Source organism: Mixophyes fleayi, chromosome 2 (assembly GCF_038048845.1).
Source record: "Mixophyes fleayi isolate aMixFle1 chromosome 2, aMixFle1.hap1, whole genome shotgun sequence".
Taxonomy (NCBI): Eukaryota; Metazoa; Chordata; class Amphibia; order Anura; family Limnodynastidae; genus Mixophyes; species Mixophyes fleayi.
The window spans coordinates 142726754-142742788 of NC_134403.1; the positions used below are offsets into that span (position 1 = coordinate 142726754).

General features: G+C 40.3%; 1 protein-coding gene across 2 annotated transcripts in view; it reads left to right on the forward strand.

The window, feature by feature from the left end:
• Positions 1-16035, forward strand: part of GABRB3 (gamma-aminobutyric acid type A receptor subunit beta3) — a 287252-nt gene that overhangs the window by 249155 nt on the left and 22062 nt on the right. For both annotated transcript variants that reach the window (XM_075200113.1, XM_075200112.1), the window contains one exon: positions 3691-3828. In XM_075200113.1, coding sequence (XP_075056214.1) covers positions 3691-3828 — 138 coding nt within the window. The remainder of the gene's footprint in view (positions 1-3690; positions 3829-16035) is intronic.

Here is a 16035-nt window from a genome sequence, read left to right on the forward strand (position 1 = left end):
GATGATAGAGATGCTCGGGAAAGTCTATGACTAGCAGCACTGGTAATATATATGTAGTAATACACGAGGAACTGAATGGACAAAGGACACGTGAGGGTAGTCAGTGGTCTGCGGTAGCAAGTTGTACCACTGCTATAGTGAGGAGGAATGTCCAACAGCAACGAGGAGGTGATGAGAGTCAGCGGTCTGCGTTTAGCAAGTTGTACCGCTGTCTAGGTGAAGGAATGGAATCCAGGTGGAGGTATCCGGGGAGTCAGTGGTCTGCGTTAGCAAGTTGTACCACTGCTATGTGAGAGGATACTGGAACAGGTGACACAGGAAACAGGGATCAGTGGTCTGCCTCTAGCAAGTTGTACCACTGAATATATATGTGAGGAGGAGCACGGGGAGAGACTGCAATACAGAGGATACACGGGCACCTTGAACTTGATCCACAATGACATGCACAATATAGTAATGACTGAACAGCACTGCAATAATACAAAGTCACAGAAACTATCCGGGCAAAATATAACACAGTCAATGATGACAAAAGTCTCAGCGGATAGTAAGCTCCACAGGAGAACAACTCAGTCCAGCAAGATATGCAATACACCAGCACAGTCAATGAGAAGTATGCATACCGTGGTTCAGGAGCAGGCTGTCAGACAGGAGTGCAGAGATACCTGAACGGCTGGAGGCCGGCAGGATGCGAAGTCCCTGGAGGGTGAAGCGGTAATCAAGTAGGTGCAGCGCACAGGTAGGTAGACCAGCAGGGATAGCACAAATACTCAGGAAGCAGTAGTATGTAGAACTGGACTCCTGGAGGACCCTGAAGAGTAGCGATGGTCTAGACGAGATGAAAGCAGCGAGGCGTAGATCCGATGCAGACTGGCGAGTAGACACCAGCAGGAACACTGAGAAGCACGGGGAGCAGATCAGTTGCTGCAGACACGAGTAGAACTGAGGAGTAGCAGCCAGCAGGACTCTGCAGGCACACGGAGGCAGCGGATAGAAACCAGCAGGTGCAGCCACGATGAAACACGGGAAAGTAGAGCTGAGCTGGAACTGTTGATCACGGAGGCAGCGGATAGGAATCAGCTGGTGCAGTCTCGAGGAAACACAGGAGAGTTGAGGTGAGCTGAAGACTGTAGCGCACGGAGGCAGCGGATAGGAATCAGCTAAACAGTCACGATGAAACACAGGAGAGTTGAAGTGGTCTGAAGACTGTAGTGCACGGAGGCAGCGGATAGGAATCAGCTAAACAGTCACGATGAAACACAGGAGGGTTGAAGTGGTCTGAAGACTGTAGTGCACGGAGGCAGCGGATAGGAATCAGCTAAACAGTCACGATGAAACACAGGAGGGTTGAAGTGGTCTGAAGACTGTAGTGCACGGAGGCAGCGATAGGAATCAGCTAAACAGTCACGATGAAACACAGGAGGGTTGAAGTGGTCTGAAGACTGTAGTGCACGGAGGCAGCGGATAGGAATCAGCTAAACAGTCACGATGAAACACAGGAGGGTTGAAGTGGTCTGAAGACTGTAGTGCATGGAGGCAGCGGATAGGAATCAGCTAAACAGTCACGATGAAACACAGGAGGGTTGAAGTGGTCTGGAAACCACAGGAGGGTTGAAGTGGTCTGGAAACCACAGGAATCAGCAGCGCTGAATACACGAGGAAACACAGGAACACCTTCAGAGGCTCATAGGGAATGAGACTCCAAGATCAGGCAACGAGGTATGGAACCCAGGTGCTATAAATAGGGAGTGTTGCCTGATCAGCCAATTAACTAAAAGGAACATGAACTGAAGGTTTGAAAGGGCTGCACATGCGCAGACCCTCAGGATGGTGGACGGCCACGGTTCCTAAACACACGGGAAGAAGCACTCACAGTCTGGTGAGTGACAGTACCTTTCTGAAGTCTGCTGAATTCATACTTGGATCCATATCTGGGTGAACTCATGGACCATGCTCTGAACAGCGGGTATATGGGAGTCAGACAAGTCAGAAAAGCTGGGTAGATGTCTTCCGAAAATAGTAGGCATGCGCATGCTAAGCGTCGGGCCGAATAGGAAGGAAGCCATCCCTGGCATAGAGTAGAAATGCGGAGACAGTGTATGACAATATCCTTAAAAGCTCCCACAACAGTACATTGATACCCTAAGTATAATACCTAAATCACACTTAATACCTACATCACACTTGCCTGCTAGGCTGTGAGTATAGATACCTTTGCCTCGCATGTTCTTTGCACACCTGGATAGCTGGTTCCCAGCCCATGTTTGCTAGATGGACGACAAGCTAAATGGAGAGATGGGAATGAACAGAAGAGACAGTAACGGGAGGAGAAGAAGGGAAATGGATAAACTAAAGGGAAGGGGAAGGTGAAGCAGAGGAAACGGTTAGAGGAGGAAAAGGAGAGGAGCTGAAAGGAGGAGCCGAAGGAAAGAGGAGGAATAGGACGAGAGCCACCCTGATCATCAGTCAGTCATTCCCCTGTGTTAACTTTCTAGGCATCCTGCACTAGTCTTACATACAGGGAGGTAAATTAATGATGGCAGGGGCTTATCCCCTTGTAAGCAGCAGGACATTTAAAAGGGTATCTGGCCAAATGGGGTGTATATATAGATACACTGGACAACCATATGCAATCTCACATTATGCAGGTGTTTGAGAGTACTGAATGGTCGTTATTTAGACAATTATAATGTATTTGTTCCTGAGTAAGAATATATGTTATGTTAATATGTACCAACTCGGAACCTTTGTCTGAACAAAGAAATTGGATGCCATGTTTCCTTCCACATCTCACCCCGTTCCTCCTACTTTTCTCCAACCCTATCTTTCAATGTCGTAATTAGGATATTCTCAAGCTATATGACTAGATATTTGAAGTTGCTTATTATATGTGAACATTGAATGTTTGATCTGTGTTCTTGACCTCAAATTTTTACTTCTCAATATTCACCCCTCTTCTCTTCTCCTCTCCTCGACTTTATTTCATTATTACGCCTCTATTCTTTTTTTTCTAATTTTTATTCTACCCCCTCCCCCCTACACCTTTCCTCCTTTTCTTCTTAAAATGTTAAAAAAAATTCACTTGTACAGTCTACTTTTGTAATACATGCCATATATTTCAATGCAGTATGATTTTTCTGTACAATAAAAAGTTTTGTAAAAAAGGGTATCTGGTCGCTTGGTTGGAGCCAGCCATCAGAAAAGTCCTCAATGCCAGGGCCAGGCCGCTACAGGCAAGGACTAACCTTGGTTAGCTTTGGAGACTAAATGCAGGGCCCTGGGACTCCCCACCCCCATACCAGCACAACCCTGTGAGCAAGGTGGGCCATAAGCCAAGGGGCCAGTATGGGACCTTCTTGACTCATGGTCCATGTGTACTGCAAACACTGCATCCATTGTTGACAAACCACCGGAAGGAGTAAACCATCTATGTATTGCTAAGCTTACAGGTGTTGTTATGAAGTGTTTTTTTTAAGGGGATTGGTGATTTGTCCACAGCGCAATAAAGGACAGCTGCTAATTGTATTTGAGAAGTGAGTCATTCCTTTTCATGACACAACAGTTTTCATCATAACAACTGTCAATCAAAAGGCAAATCATGGTATTTGGCTCATGGCAAATTAAGTCCTTAATGCAGTGTAGAAATTAATAATTACAAAAATGGTGTAAATACCACATTTCATTTTGCAGATGGCTACACAACTGATGACATTGAGTTTTATTGGAGAGGGGGAGAAAAAGCTGTAACTGGTGTTGAGAGGATAGAACTTCCTCAGTTTTCCATAATGGATCACAAGTTGGTGTCCAAAAATGTTGTATTTGCTACAGGTAAGATTTGTATGGTTATTCAGTGTGTTCTTTTTTGTACTTTTATGTAAAATAATCATTTTAATAGAAATCTGATCTTATGAACATCTGACTCATCTTCTTGCACTTACAGTATAAGTATCCTTAGGAACATTTTATTGTCGCTATAATTAAATACAAAGCATAATATTCCAACAGAGACTGGGTCAGCTATTCTTTTAAGCAGTGACTCATGCCAAAATAACTTTTGACACAATGCACATGGTTTTTGGTTTGTTGTGTTTGCTTTGTGATATAATACATGTGTTGCTTTTTATTATACTTATGCAGAGATTTATTTAATATTGTATATTAAAAGAAATGATAATTACAATCATAATTTATGGCATTATGCACTGCTATTTGTTTGGATTTAGATTTATTAAATTAAACTGGATGCAATCAAAATTACATAATACATAGATATCTCTGGTCGAATTGGTTAGCAGTATGTTACATAATAACTGTATTTTACCATGTTCATCTTGCCACTGATTTCCCTTTCACAAAATAGCAGTGCATGCTGCTTAATTTGACACAATGCACTCTTTGTACTATGTGTTTAATTATGTGTGATTATACAGAGAACAATAACTAAAAGGTAATATTCACTTAAATACTTTTCATTTTTGTGTTCTCGAAAAAGTTTTTTAGTACTTAGTATCTAATAATTGGAGACTATAGTGCTAAGCAAGACATACATATTATTCTGCAATAAAATGAAACTTAGATATCTGTAAAGGCATATAGGCCTACAACCTTCCCAGATTTTTATTTTGCTATGGACCAATCTTTCAATGCTACTCCATACTGTTACTCCTCCATTGTTATAGCTCTGCATCATCTAATCATCTACAGCAACTGTAAAAAGTAGGCAAATATGTTTTTTTTACAAGTAACTCACTTTAAATCAAATGTTCATAATAGGCAAAAAGTATGAATGGCCACAATAGATCTACAGTGGGATGATATATATATATATATATATATATATATATATATATATATATATATATATATATATATATATATATATATATATATATATATATATATATATATATTTATATATATATATATGTATATATATAGATATATATATATATATATATATATATATATATATATATATATATATATATATATATATATATATATGTCAATGCTTCTTAACAGGAGTAGTGAGCTCCTCTGCACTTTTAAAACAATGACAGAGAAAATTATATGTGACATTGTTGTGTCTATCAATTGTTTTAATAAGGGTATTTTCTCATGCATTTCCAATCAGAGTGCCTATATGTGTACATTGAGCCATGCACAGTATATCATTTTGTTGGCATTCTGCACATCTAGATTGCCTCCCCACCTTCCTTATTTAAATATGTAGAGCATAAAGCCACAATTTTTACTTAAGAGGAATTATGTTTCACCAAAATGAACCACTTACTACATACTTATGACCCTTGAAACACCTTTTTGTACTGACTCATTGTGTAATCCCTCACAAAGCAAACATCATCACACATAAATCCAACATCTTTGGAAGAATAAGTAGTTGTGATGAAAAAATAAAAGCATAAATGCACAAATGAAGCTTTTGTGGTGCTCTATGCCTTTACCATAAAATAATGAATTATTAGCCACAAATAATTCATAAAGTGCACAGGTATCACAAGGTGATTATTAGGACCAGATGTGATATTAGGATCAGTGAATTAAAGGGGTTTTCTACTTTAGGACATACCAATGAATTTTGTTGTCTACCCTACCATATATACTCATTCTTTGAGAATCCATTTCATGGAAACCTGATGATCTACATCAAATTTTGTTGACAATAGGGCTTTTCACCCTTTGATAAATAGTCCCGTTAGAGAGCTACTATAACGCTTGCATCCTAAACCAGGGGGTAAATATATCAAGCTGAGAGTTTTCCGGCGGGTTTGAAAAGTGGTGATATTGTCTATAGCAACCAATCAGATTCTAGCTATCATTTTGTAGAATGTACTAAATAAATGATACCCACTTTTACAGTTTAGTTAATTGGTTAACTAACTATACTCTATTAGTGCATTTGCTTATATTGACTTATTCATACTTTACTCATTGTTGTTTCTCTTTGGGATGATTTTAAACAACATATTCTATATAATAAAATGTCAATAATAACAGCAAAATGAACACATATAAATTATAAACTACTTTGTGATCTATAGGTAGGTCAGAAGTAGAGAAAACAAACTTTTATATTTAAGCCAGTAATAACAGTGTTATTAATTAATTATCAAAAAAGAACTATTGATATCAATATCATGAATTGACCCACAAAGTGACATATTTACTCATTTCTATTCTTCTGTTACCTTATAATAGTATTGTTTACACTTTTTGTAGCAATATTTTTCGTGTAGATTTCAATAAGCAAATGTTTGTTTAGAATAACTTTACTTTTTTTAATGAATTAAGTCTTTACGAGATTTAATTACAAGTATCTATTAAGTGTGAGACATCTCAGCACCCCGGCTCATGGCATAACTAGGGCTGTGAATCATAAGCTGGGGGCCTGTTATCCTGCCCCACTCCGCACCATCTCCAGGGGCATGGATAAGAATACCAGTGCTAGGCTGTGGGACAATAGTTTGCCTCCCCTCCCACCAACTGCAGCAGGAAAGAACACATCACTAGTTCCAATAGGTGTGGGAAAGGTCCCAGCACTAGGTATTAGTTCCTCCTGGTCCCCACCACTAGCAGGAGGAACAAGAAGGGACTCCGGCACTGAGCTGTGGACTGAGCTGTGGACTATCCTGTAGACCCCATTCCTCAATGATCCCTGATGCGGAAAGTAGGGCCCTTTGCAAAATAGGCTTGTGGTTTTTATGCAGCTACAACAGCACAAGGACAGCAGTATAATTTCATTTTTTATTTATTTTAACTTATTATTGTCCTCCTCCTTGTTATTGGGTTGTTGTATGAGTTTGTTGGGATCATTGTAACAGGTGTTTCTTTGGGCAGTATTGAGCTGCAATGCCTCAGTAATAGTTCCCTGCAGCTTAGTACACTGTGGACGTTAAGGTGTAGGCAGAGACATAATCCCACTCTATAATACATTGTAATATCAGCATTTAATGTTTATGTTAATAAGAAAACAAATTAGGTTTTGCTGGGATACTGTATTGTACCTTAGTCTATAGCTTAAACATGTTTTTAGTAATTAGGTTTAGTTTGGGAATATAAAAGTGAAGGACCCCAATAATAATAAAACTTATATGTGGCTCTCAGAGGGAGACTTGGTGCTAGATTTACTAAGCTGCGGGTTTGAAAAAGTGGGGATGTTGCCTATAGCAACCAATCAGATTCTAGCTTTCATTTATTTAGTACCTTCTACAAAATGACAGCTAGAATCTGATTGGTTGCTATAGGCAACATCCCCACTTTTTCAAACCCGCAGTTTAGTAAATCTAGCCCTTGGACTTCTTATGGATAATACAGTTTTTAGGCGTTTGTGTTAAACCTTTTCCTTTATTTTCAGTTTTCAGGGTAAATTTATCAAGCTTTGAAAAGTGGAGATGTTGCCTATAGCAACCAATCAGATTCTAGTTACCATTTATTTAATACATTCTACAAAATGATAGGCAGAATCTGGTTGCTATAGGCAACATCTCCACTTTTCAAACCCGCCGGAAACTCACAGTTTGATAAATTTATCCCTTCATGTTTGTTAAGAAGAGGGGTAAAAAGGCATAACTGTAAAATACTTTTTGTGCTCATGTTTATGTTGCACTACAATTAATTTTACATAGAAATATTGCTTTATTTTATACAGTTATGCAAACCAATTTGATTTAATGTCCCTTGGTGCCAGCGACTTTTAATAATACATTACTTTTGAAAATGTTGCATGTAAATGACAACACTGACGCCAGAATGGACTGTAGCGAAAGTTATAACAGACGCTACATTATTAAATATTTACCTGACATCAATGTAAAAGAACGAATCTAATTCACATTACAGTCTAAATTTATAAATTATACATTGATCTGAAGCTTAATTTAACCTTTCACATTTTTGTGCACTAGTTCTGGCAACTGTTTTTCTCTCCCTATTTATAAGCAATTAAACCAATATAGCAATAATTTTAAACATTTAGGGCATGAGTCATTAAAGCACGCATATTGAGCGCAATCTGCATTCAGTGTAAAACGTATGTAAGTTGCCTCTGCGCACTCCTGAAACCAACAATGCACGGATCGCTACCATGCCATTCTGCCTATCTTAGTAATTCATGCGTCTGCTAGGTACTTCTCGGATCTATGTACGTTAGAGTACACTATGCATTTGAATGGGAAGCCTGTTAAAAATAGGAACATTGCAGTAGAGCTCTTAGTTGCTAGTTTATCATTGTCTACCCTTGTTTGTTATTTAGCAAAGAATACAGGGATGCTAGATGAAATACCCTTGATGATGTAGGTCTGCAATAAAGATTGAAAATGAGGGTTGTGTCATTTTTTTTTTAAATTAAATATATTTACCCTTGTGGGTTTTTTCTTTTATTTTTTTAAGCCACTTTGTCAACCTATCAGCACCTTGCGGCCTCTAGCATTATGGCACTTGTAAATTCCAAAGCGCCAACATGCCCTAGCAGCCATGGGTGTTCTGGTGATTGTTGTACTATAAGTGCCACCATGTCCAGATACTTAATGACACCCTGGCCATCTTTGGACCTCTAGTGCACTTGGAACAAAATCTATTTTTACAGTAATTAAATTACTATTGCTCTCACACCCACCCCCCAGGGGCGTGGGAAGAGTCCTAGTGCTATCACACAATTTGTAACCTAAAAATCCTTGATGCACTTTTTTTTATTACATTAAGCAAAGACACACAAGTTTTTGGAACTAATCAACCAACTGTTTTATTTAAATGGTATAACTCGAACTTAATCATTTTTTGCAAAAGTTTTAAGAAATAATGTTTTTTATTATTAACATATTTTTATGTTTTCTACATTTTTTTGATTGGCGTAAAATAACTTGGGGTGGGAGATGTCCTTCATTGTTGGGTCGCATCTAATAAGGCGTCAACATTTCTTCATCAGCTGGAAAAAAGGAAATAAAAATGGATGAAAATGCACTCTTATTAGAAAGATATGGTTTTATGCTAGCTCTATGGGTGTATGTTAAGTGAAAATTGGGCCAAAGGTTTATGTTATGCTGAACACAGTAGTATTTAGAAGTATAGAAGGGTACAGAACTTTTATGTCAAAATTTGTTTCAGATGCCCAAACTTTTATGCCTGCAAAACAAAATTGTAAATATGTACTACATTACAACATCCCTATGCTTACTTTATTCTACAAGCACCTGTGGCTCCTCTGCCCCTCCACATCATGGGCCGCCTTCTCATGGTGGTCACGGTGGTGGATGCATCGGCATTTTGTTGGAATAAATATGACCCATTACTTTATTTTGAAATGTTATTTCTGTATCAAATATACGTGGAGACATCCAGATAATATTAGCTTGCAATGTGAAATATCCTATACCACATATCATTGCCGAAATAAACACACCTCTACACCAATTTCACATGGGTGTGCCTAGCGGGTATCACATAGTTAAATGCGTATGTGACTACTACCTAGAAGATGTTGGACTTTGACCAATGAATTTGCTTATAAGCCATGTTGTTATTTAATGGACCAGATATAACTGTTAGATCATTTGTCAATCATTGACACCTAGCAATCTCTGCCCTCAGTTCTGCATGGAGCTTGGGCTCTCTCCTCCTCAAGTTGCTCTATCGCCTCTGCAGCTGCATGATGGAGCGACGAATTCCCAATCCTTAAAACAGAAGCCAGCAGACTGCCCGCTACGCATTAATCTTCTGCTTATTGCTTATGTACCGAGCTGCGGGCTGAAAACAACGTTCAAGTGTTGCTGTCAGGACCCTGAGCTCAGCACGAGTGAATGTGGCAGATGGCAGGTTTGCAAGTGAATGAGACTTTTTAACATTCTGCGCAGCTATTGATTCTCAGTGCATGTAGGTGCATCTGCATGTCACTCGTGGAACACTTCAATATCATTTGTAAGATGGCTGTCTCACCTTTTAATTAAATTAACTACTGTGGCGTATCCAGACAATTAGGGGTGTGACAAAGCTTTACCAGTCCTAGCTTGGCTTGCGCAGGAGAACACACCTGCATCTGCTAAAAAAAACAGCTGGAAAGTCAGTAATTCAGCCCTGCCATTGTGTGATTCAAATATAGTTATAGCTGCTTTCAAATAAATCAATTGAATTATTGGTAAGTACCAGGCTTTTTGTGTGACATTTAACATGGGATGTGAGGAGAGTGACTAATAAATGCTTTGTGTATTTTAAGTTTAACACAAAATTTGCAAAGCCCTGCAAAAGCTGTGCAAGAGCAAGATTGAAATTGAGGTAAGTACCAGGTCCTATGTTTGATACTTTACATGGGATGTAAGGAGAGTGACTAATGAAAGCTTTATGGTTTATATTTATAGGTTATGTCTGAGCCCGAACAGGCAGGACCCAGGCAGGCCTCTGGCTCCTCCTGTGTTGTAACTAATTGGAGGCAGCCTAATTTAACACAGCAAGAGGTAGAAATACTGGTTCATCTGGTGGTGAAGAGGCTCAAAACCACCTGTCATCAGCTATCTGCACCATCCAAATAAAGAATTTGGAAGGAAATTATGACACAGGTCAGTGCTGTGGCTCCTATGACACATACGGTTAGTTTCGCAGCAGGTCCCACTATTTAAGAGATATTGTTAATTGATTTTAAACATTGAGGGAAGGTATTGTTTTTTAATTTCAACATTGTTTTCTTGCATCTTTCTCACAGGTGGCAAGACTTTAAGCGACGCCTGAAGGACAATTTGAGGGACCACCGCAGGCAAGCTCATGTGACATGCGGTGGTCCCCCAGTTCCTTCTGACCTCAGTCTCCTTGAGACCACGGCATTGGCCTGTATGATGACGAGATAAAGCAAGGGGTGGGCCACATTGACACTAAACAAAGCCCACCCCTCTTGGAGCCTCTAACACCACCAGGTACATTTCAATGGAGTAAGTAAACTAACAATTTTTGGCGTAAATAAACAAAAACAAACATGATATATATGCTAGTGGATACAGTTGGATGTAATGAAGCTAACTTTTACTTCACACACATAGTCATCCGAGTACATTTTTAAAACACAGTTGCACATATTTTAAGATGATGCTAATAGTTTTCTGTTTGTGACTAATTATTTTATTTAATATTTTTTTTCCAGGTGGTCAGGCAGATACTTGAAAGGAAGAAGAGATGGAGGTGGATGTTGAAGACCATCAGATGGAAGAGGAAGCAGAGGTCAGTGGCCGGGATTCACTGCACGAATGCTATCAAAGTCTTATGGAATCCAACATTACAATTCAGCACAACACCAAGGAAAAAAGCACTACCCTCATCTGTTTGGAGCACAATTTACAGAGTAACCTGACCACAATAAACACTACCCTCACCTGTATGGAGCAGAATTTGGAAAGTAATTTGACCACAATAAACACTACCGTCACCCTTCTAACTGATCTTATTGCCAAATATATTAGTACCAACCCGCTAGCACCAATTTCCCTCGTATCCTCTCCTTCCCCTTTCTCCCAAACTTTCAGTCCAATCCATTGTCCCTACTTCATCATACCAGAGTTTCTGCCACAAGTTCCTACCCAAATGCAACATCCTTACACTCACCAGTTTTACAATCCAGCACCGCTCCCCTCTCCAGGCAAAATTTATTGGTTTCCCAGGAATCCATTTCAACACAAACAACATTCATCACAGTCACCCTATTTTGGAAAACAGGCCATATATCACCAATACAATACTTCTAACCAAGCTAACCCTGACCCCCCTTCCTCCTTTTGCCATCTCTGCCCTTTGCCATCTCTGCACCCCATGCCCTCCCTGCATCCTCTGCCCCCTCTTCCATCCATGGCACTCAATCAATATCTAGTGCACCTCCACTCCCTTGCTGCACTCCCACTCTGCTGGTCCAATGACCTTTGTCTCTTCTACACTGTTGACTTCAACATCACTGGTAACCAGAAGTCAGATGCATTCCAAACCACTCCAAACATTGGCAACAAGGGTGAAGAGGCCACAAAATCTATATAATTTAAATTTGTCACCCAAATAAGGGCACGTGGCCATTATGTTTTTTAAAATTTGTGTGAAACATTGTAAATAAAAACCATTTTGATGATATACTTTACATTTATGTTTTAATGTTTATTTTACAAAAAACAATAAGTAAGTGGCCAGGACATATTCATTAAATGTGTCCAAATCAGGAGGGCTTGGATTCACTTCTTCCACCTCCTGGCCACACAAGGAACCCCACTCCTAATTAGGGATGTGCACCGGCGACTTTTGAGGTCTCGTGTTTTGTGTTTTGGATCCTGATTTTCATTATTTTTGGGGTTCGGATTTGTCTCGCAAAACACTTGACGAAAGGTCTCGGTTCGGATTTAAGGTTTTGGATTCGGATTTTTTGGGAAAAAACATAAAAAGTTTAAAAATCAAGTTTTTGGGCTTATTTTCACTCCTATGCTATTAGTAACCTCAATAACATTCAATAACAAGCATTTCCACTAATTTACAGTGTATTCTGAACATCTCACAATATAGTTATTAGTCCAAAACGTTGCAACGAGGTATCTTTCTGGACTGCGTAGAGGAGTGGGTCACCACAATATATATAATAAGAAAACCATCAACTTGTATGATTCGCACCAATAAATGTACCTGGACTGCGTAGAGGAGTGGGTCACCACAATATATATTAAAAACCCTGAACTTGTATGATTCGCACCAATAAATGTACCTGGACTGCGTAGAGGAGTGGGTCACCACAATATATATTAAAAACCCTGAACTTGTATGATTCGCACCAATAAATGTACCTGGACTGCGTAGAGGAGTGGGTCACCACATTATATATAATAAGAAAACCATCAACTTGTATGATTCGCACCAATAAATGTACCTGGACTGCGTAGAGGAGTGGGTCACCACAATATATATTAAAAACCCTGAACTTTTATGATTCGCACCAATAAATGTATCTGGACTGCGTAGAGGAGTGGGTCACCACAATATATATTAAAAACCCTGAACTTTTATGATTCGCACCAATAAATGTATCTGGACTGCGTAGAGGAGTGGGTCACCACAATATATATAATAAGAAAACCATCAACTTGTATGATTCGCACCAATAAATGTACCTGGACTGCCTAGAGGAGTGGGTCACCACAATATATATTAAAAACCCTGAACTTTTATGATTCGCACCAATAAATGTATCTGGACTGCGTAGAGGAGTGGGTCACCACAATATATATTAAAAACCCTGAACTTTTATGATTCGCACCAATAAATGTATCTGGACTGCGTAGAGGAGTGGGCACTGGGCACCACAATAAAATATATAAAAAACCTTCAACAGGTCTGCATTACACTGCACATACGGCTGCTCCTCCATCCTCTCCATCCAGAGCCGTAACGACGGCGGTGCGGGCGGTGCGACTGCCCCGGGCGCAAGCCCAAGGAGGCGCAGCCACCTGATACGTGCCTTCATGCCCAGAGGAATTGCCGCTCTAATTCAGCTCTCCTACAAGCAACAATCCATGCAGTGGAACGCATGTGAAAGCAGGAAGTTCGGCATTTGGAACGCATTTGCGTTCCAAATGCCGAACTTCCTGTTGTTGGAACGCACATGCGTTCCACTGCGGAAGAAAGTGAAAAGCTGAATTCTCCATTATTGTGGGCGCTGTGGTGAGTTGCTATCGTTTCTCCCAGCGCAGGTCAACAAGGGACTCAGCCGCCCCGTACCTCCGGGCTGCGGGCACGAACACTTCGCTGTCTCAAGGTTGTGAAAGATTGGAGTGTGGGAGCAGGGCGCTTAGCGGAGCAGTCAGCTGAGCCATTTGAACCTCGGTAAATGGGCTTGTTTAGTGTGGAGCTGTCAGGCAGAATTTACATTCCGAGAGTGGTAAATCATATTTGTGAGGCGATGTGTGATTCTGTTTACTGGATAGCATGAAGCTTTCAAGAGAGAGACAGGGCTGACCTGCGTTTCCCAATTACATAACTACTTCACTGCAGCATTAAACATAGATGTATATTCTTCACTCTGCTGATATATATTAAAATGAGGTTACATTAGTATAATATACAATGCAGTATATACCGATCTCCTACTGATACAGTGTAATACACAGGGTAATTGCTTTGTCTGGCCTTATATCCGGTGTTGACAGTAAGGGAAATTTTTTTGGGCTATTCCTGAATCCTATGAAGAGAGAAATTGAAAGAATTGCTGCAGAAAGTGGTCAGATGCTAGCCACACCCCCACATTAGGTTGGCCACACCCACTTGACAAATGTCACTCCCACTTAGATGGGGGGCGCCGGTGCCCTGTCTCGCCCAGGGCACTAAAATGTCTAGTTACGGCACTGTCTCCATCATATACATGTTGGAGTTTTAGCGTGTGACAACCTCTTGTTTTTGATAATGTCAGTGCATTTTGAATATTTTTCGATTTGCCCCACACCACTGAATGTACTTTATCTATGATACGCATCTATCTATCTTGACTGCGTAGTGTGGTGGCCCCGGTACACAATTTGGTACCGAGGCCACAATATAATTAAAAAACCCTCCACGGGTCAGAATTCCACCAAAAAAGGGTATGGACTGCGTAGTGTGGTGGCCCCGGTACACAATTTGGTACCGAGGCCACAATATAATTAAAAAATTGGGCATCAACTGTCACCGTTGTTTAATATCTGATACACCTAAATATGGACTGCACAGTGGAGTGGCCCCGGTAGTAAATTTGGTGCCGGGGCCACAATACCTCCTCCAACTTCCAAGTGTAGTGTTTATAAAGACAGACAGCGTCGAAGTGTTATTAGTTGACTTTCTTAACCCTAAAATTGTCCCTGTTGCAAATATTCGTGCAATGGACAGTTACTTTTTTATTGAAAGACTCAAGCTTTCAAGTGTAGTGTTTATAAAATATAAACAACAATACAGTAGTTTTAGAGCACGTCAATACCTCTTGTTTTAAATTATGACAGGGCATTTTACTTTTGGTTTAATTTCTTGAATTTGTTTAAATTTGGTTTTACTTTTTGAACATGGCAAACGACTGTTAATTGGTCATATAATGCAAAAAAAAAAGTTCCAAGATGGAATTGTCCTTGGGCCCTCACACCCACCCTTATGTTGTTGAAATAGGACATGCACACTTTAACAAACCAATCATTTCAGCGACAGGGCCTACCAAACAACTTTGGCTGAAATGATTGGTTTGTTTGGGCCCCCACACCAAAAAAGCTATTCATCTCTCCCTGTACAGACTAAACAGGCTCTACTGAGGCAAGATGTCGTCCTCATCCTCAACCTCTGATTCCTCTCCCCCTACAGTGTGTACTTCCTCCTCATCACACATTATCAATTCGTCCCCGCTGGACTCCACAACCACAGGTCCCTCTGTAGTATCTGGAGGGCAGTGCTGTACTTCATTGAGGAATTGATTATTCATTTTTATAAACATCATTTTTTCAACGTTATGAGGAAGCAACCTCCTTCGCCGCTCACTGACCAGGTTCCCCGCTGCACTAAAAACTCTTTCCGAGTACACACTGGAGGGGGGACAACTCAGGTAAAATAGAGCCAGTTTGTACAGGGGCTTCCAAACTGCCTTTTTTTCCTGCCAGTAACAATATGGACTGTCTGACATGTCTACTTGGATGGTGTCAGCAAAGTAATCATCCACAATTTTTTCTATTGTGACAGCATCCAATGCAGCGAGAGTAGACATGTCTGCAATGGTTGGCAGGTCCTTCAGTCCGGACCAGATGTTATCAGCATCCCCGCCAGTGCCTCTTTTGGGAAAACTGAGCCTTTTCCTCACAGCCATAGATGTGGAATAAAATGAAGGTGGAGCTGTTGGCATGTCACAGTCCTCTTCAGAGGACAATCTCCTGACCAGCAGGTCTTTGCACCGCTGTAGACTTGTGTCCGCCGGAAACAGAGACACAACATACGCTTTAAACCGAGGATCGAGCACGGTGGCCAGAATGTATTCCTCTGACTTTAAAAGAGTGACCACCCTCG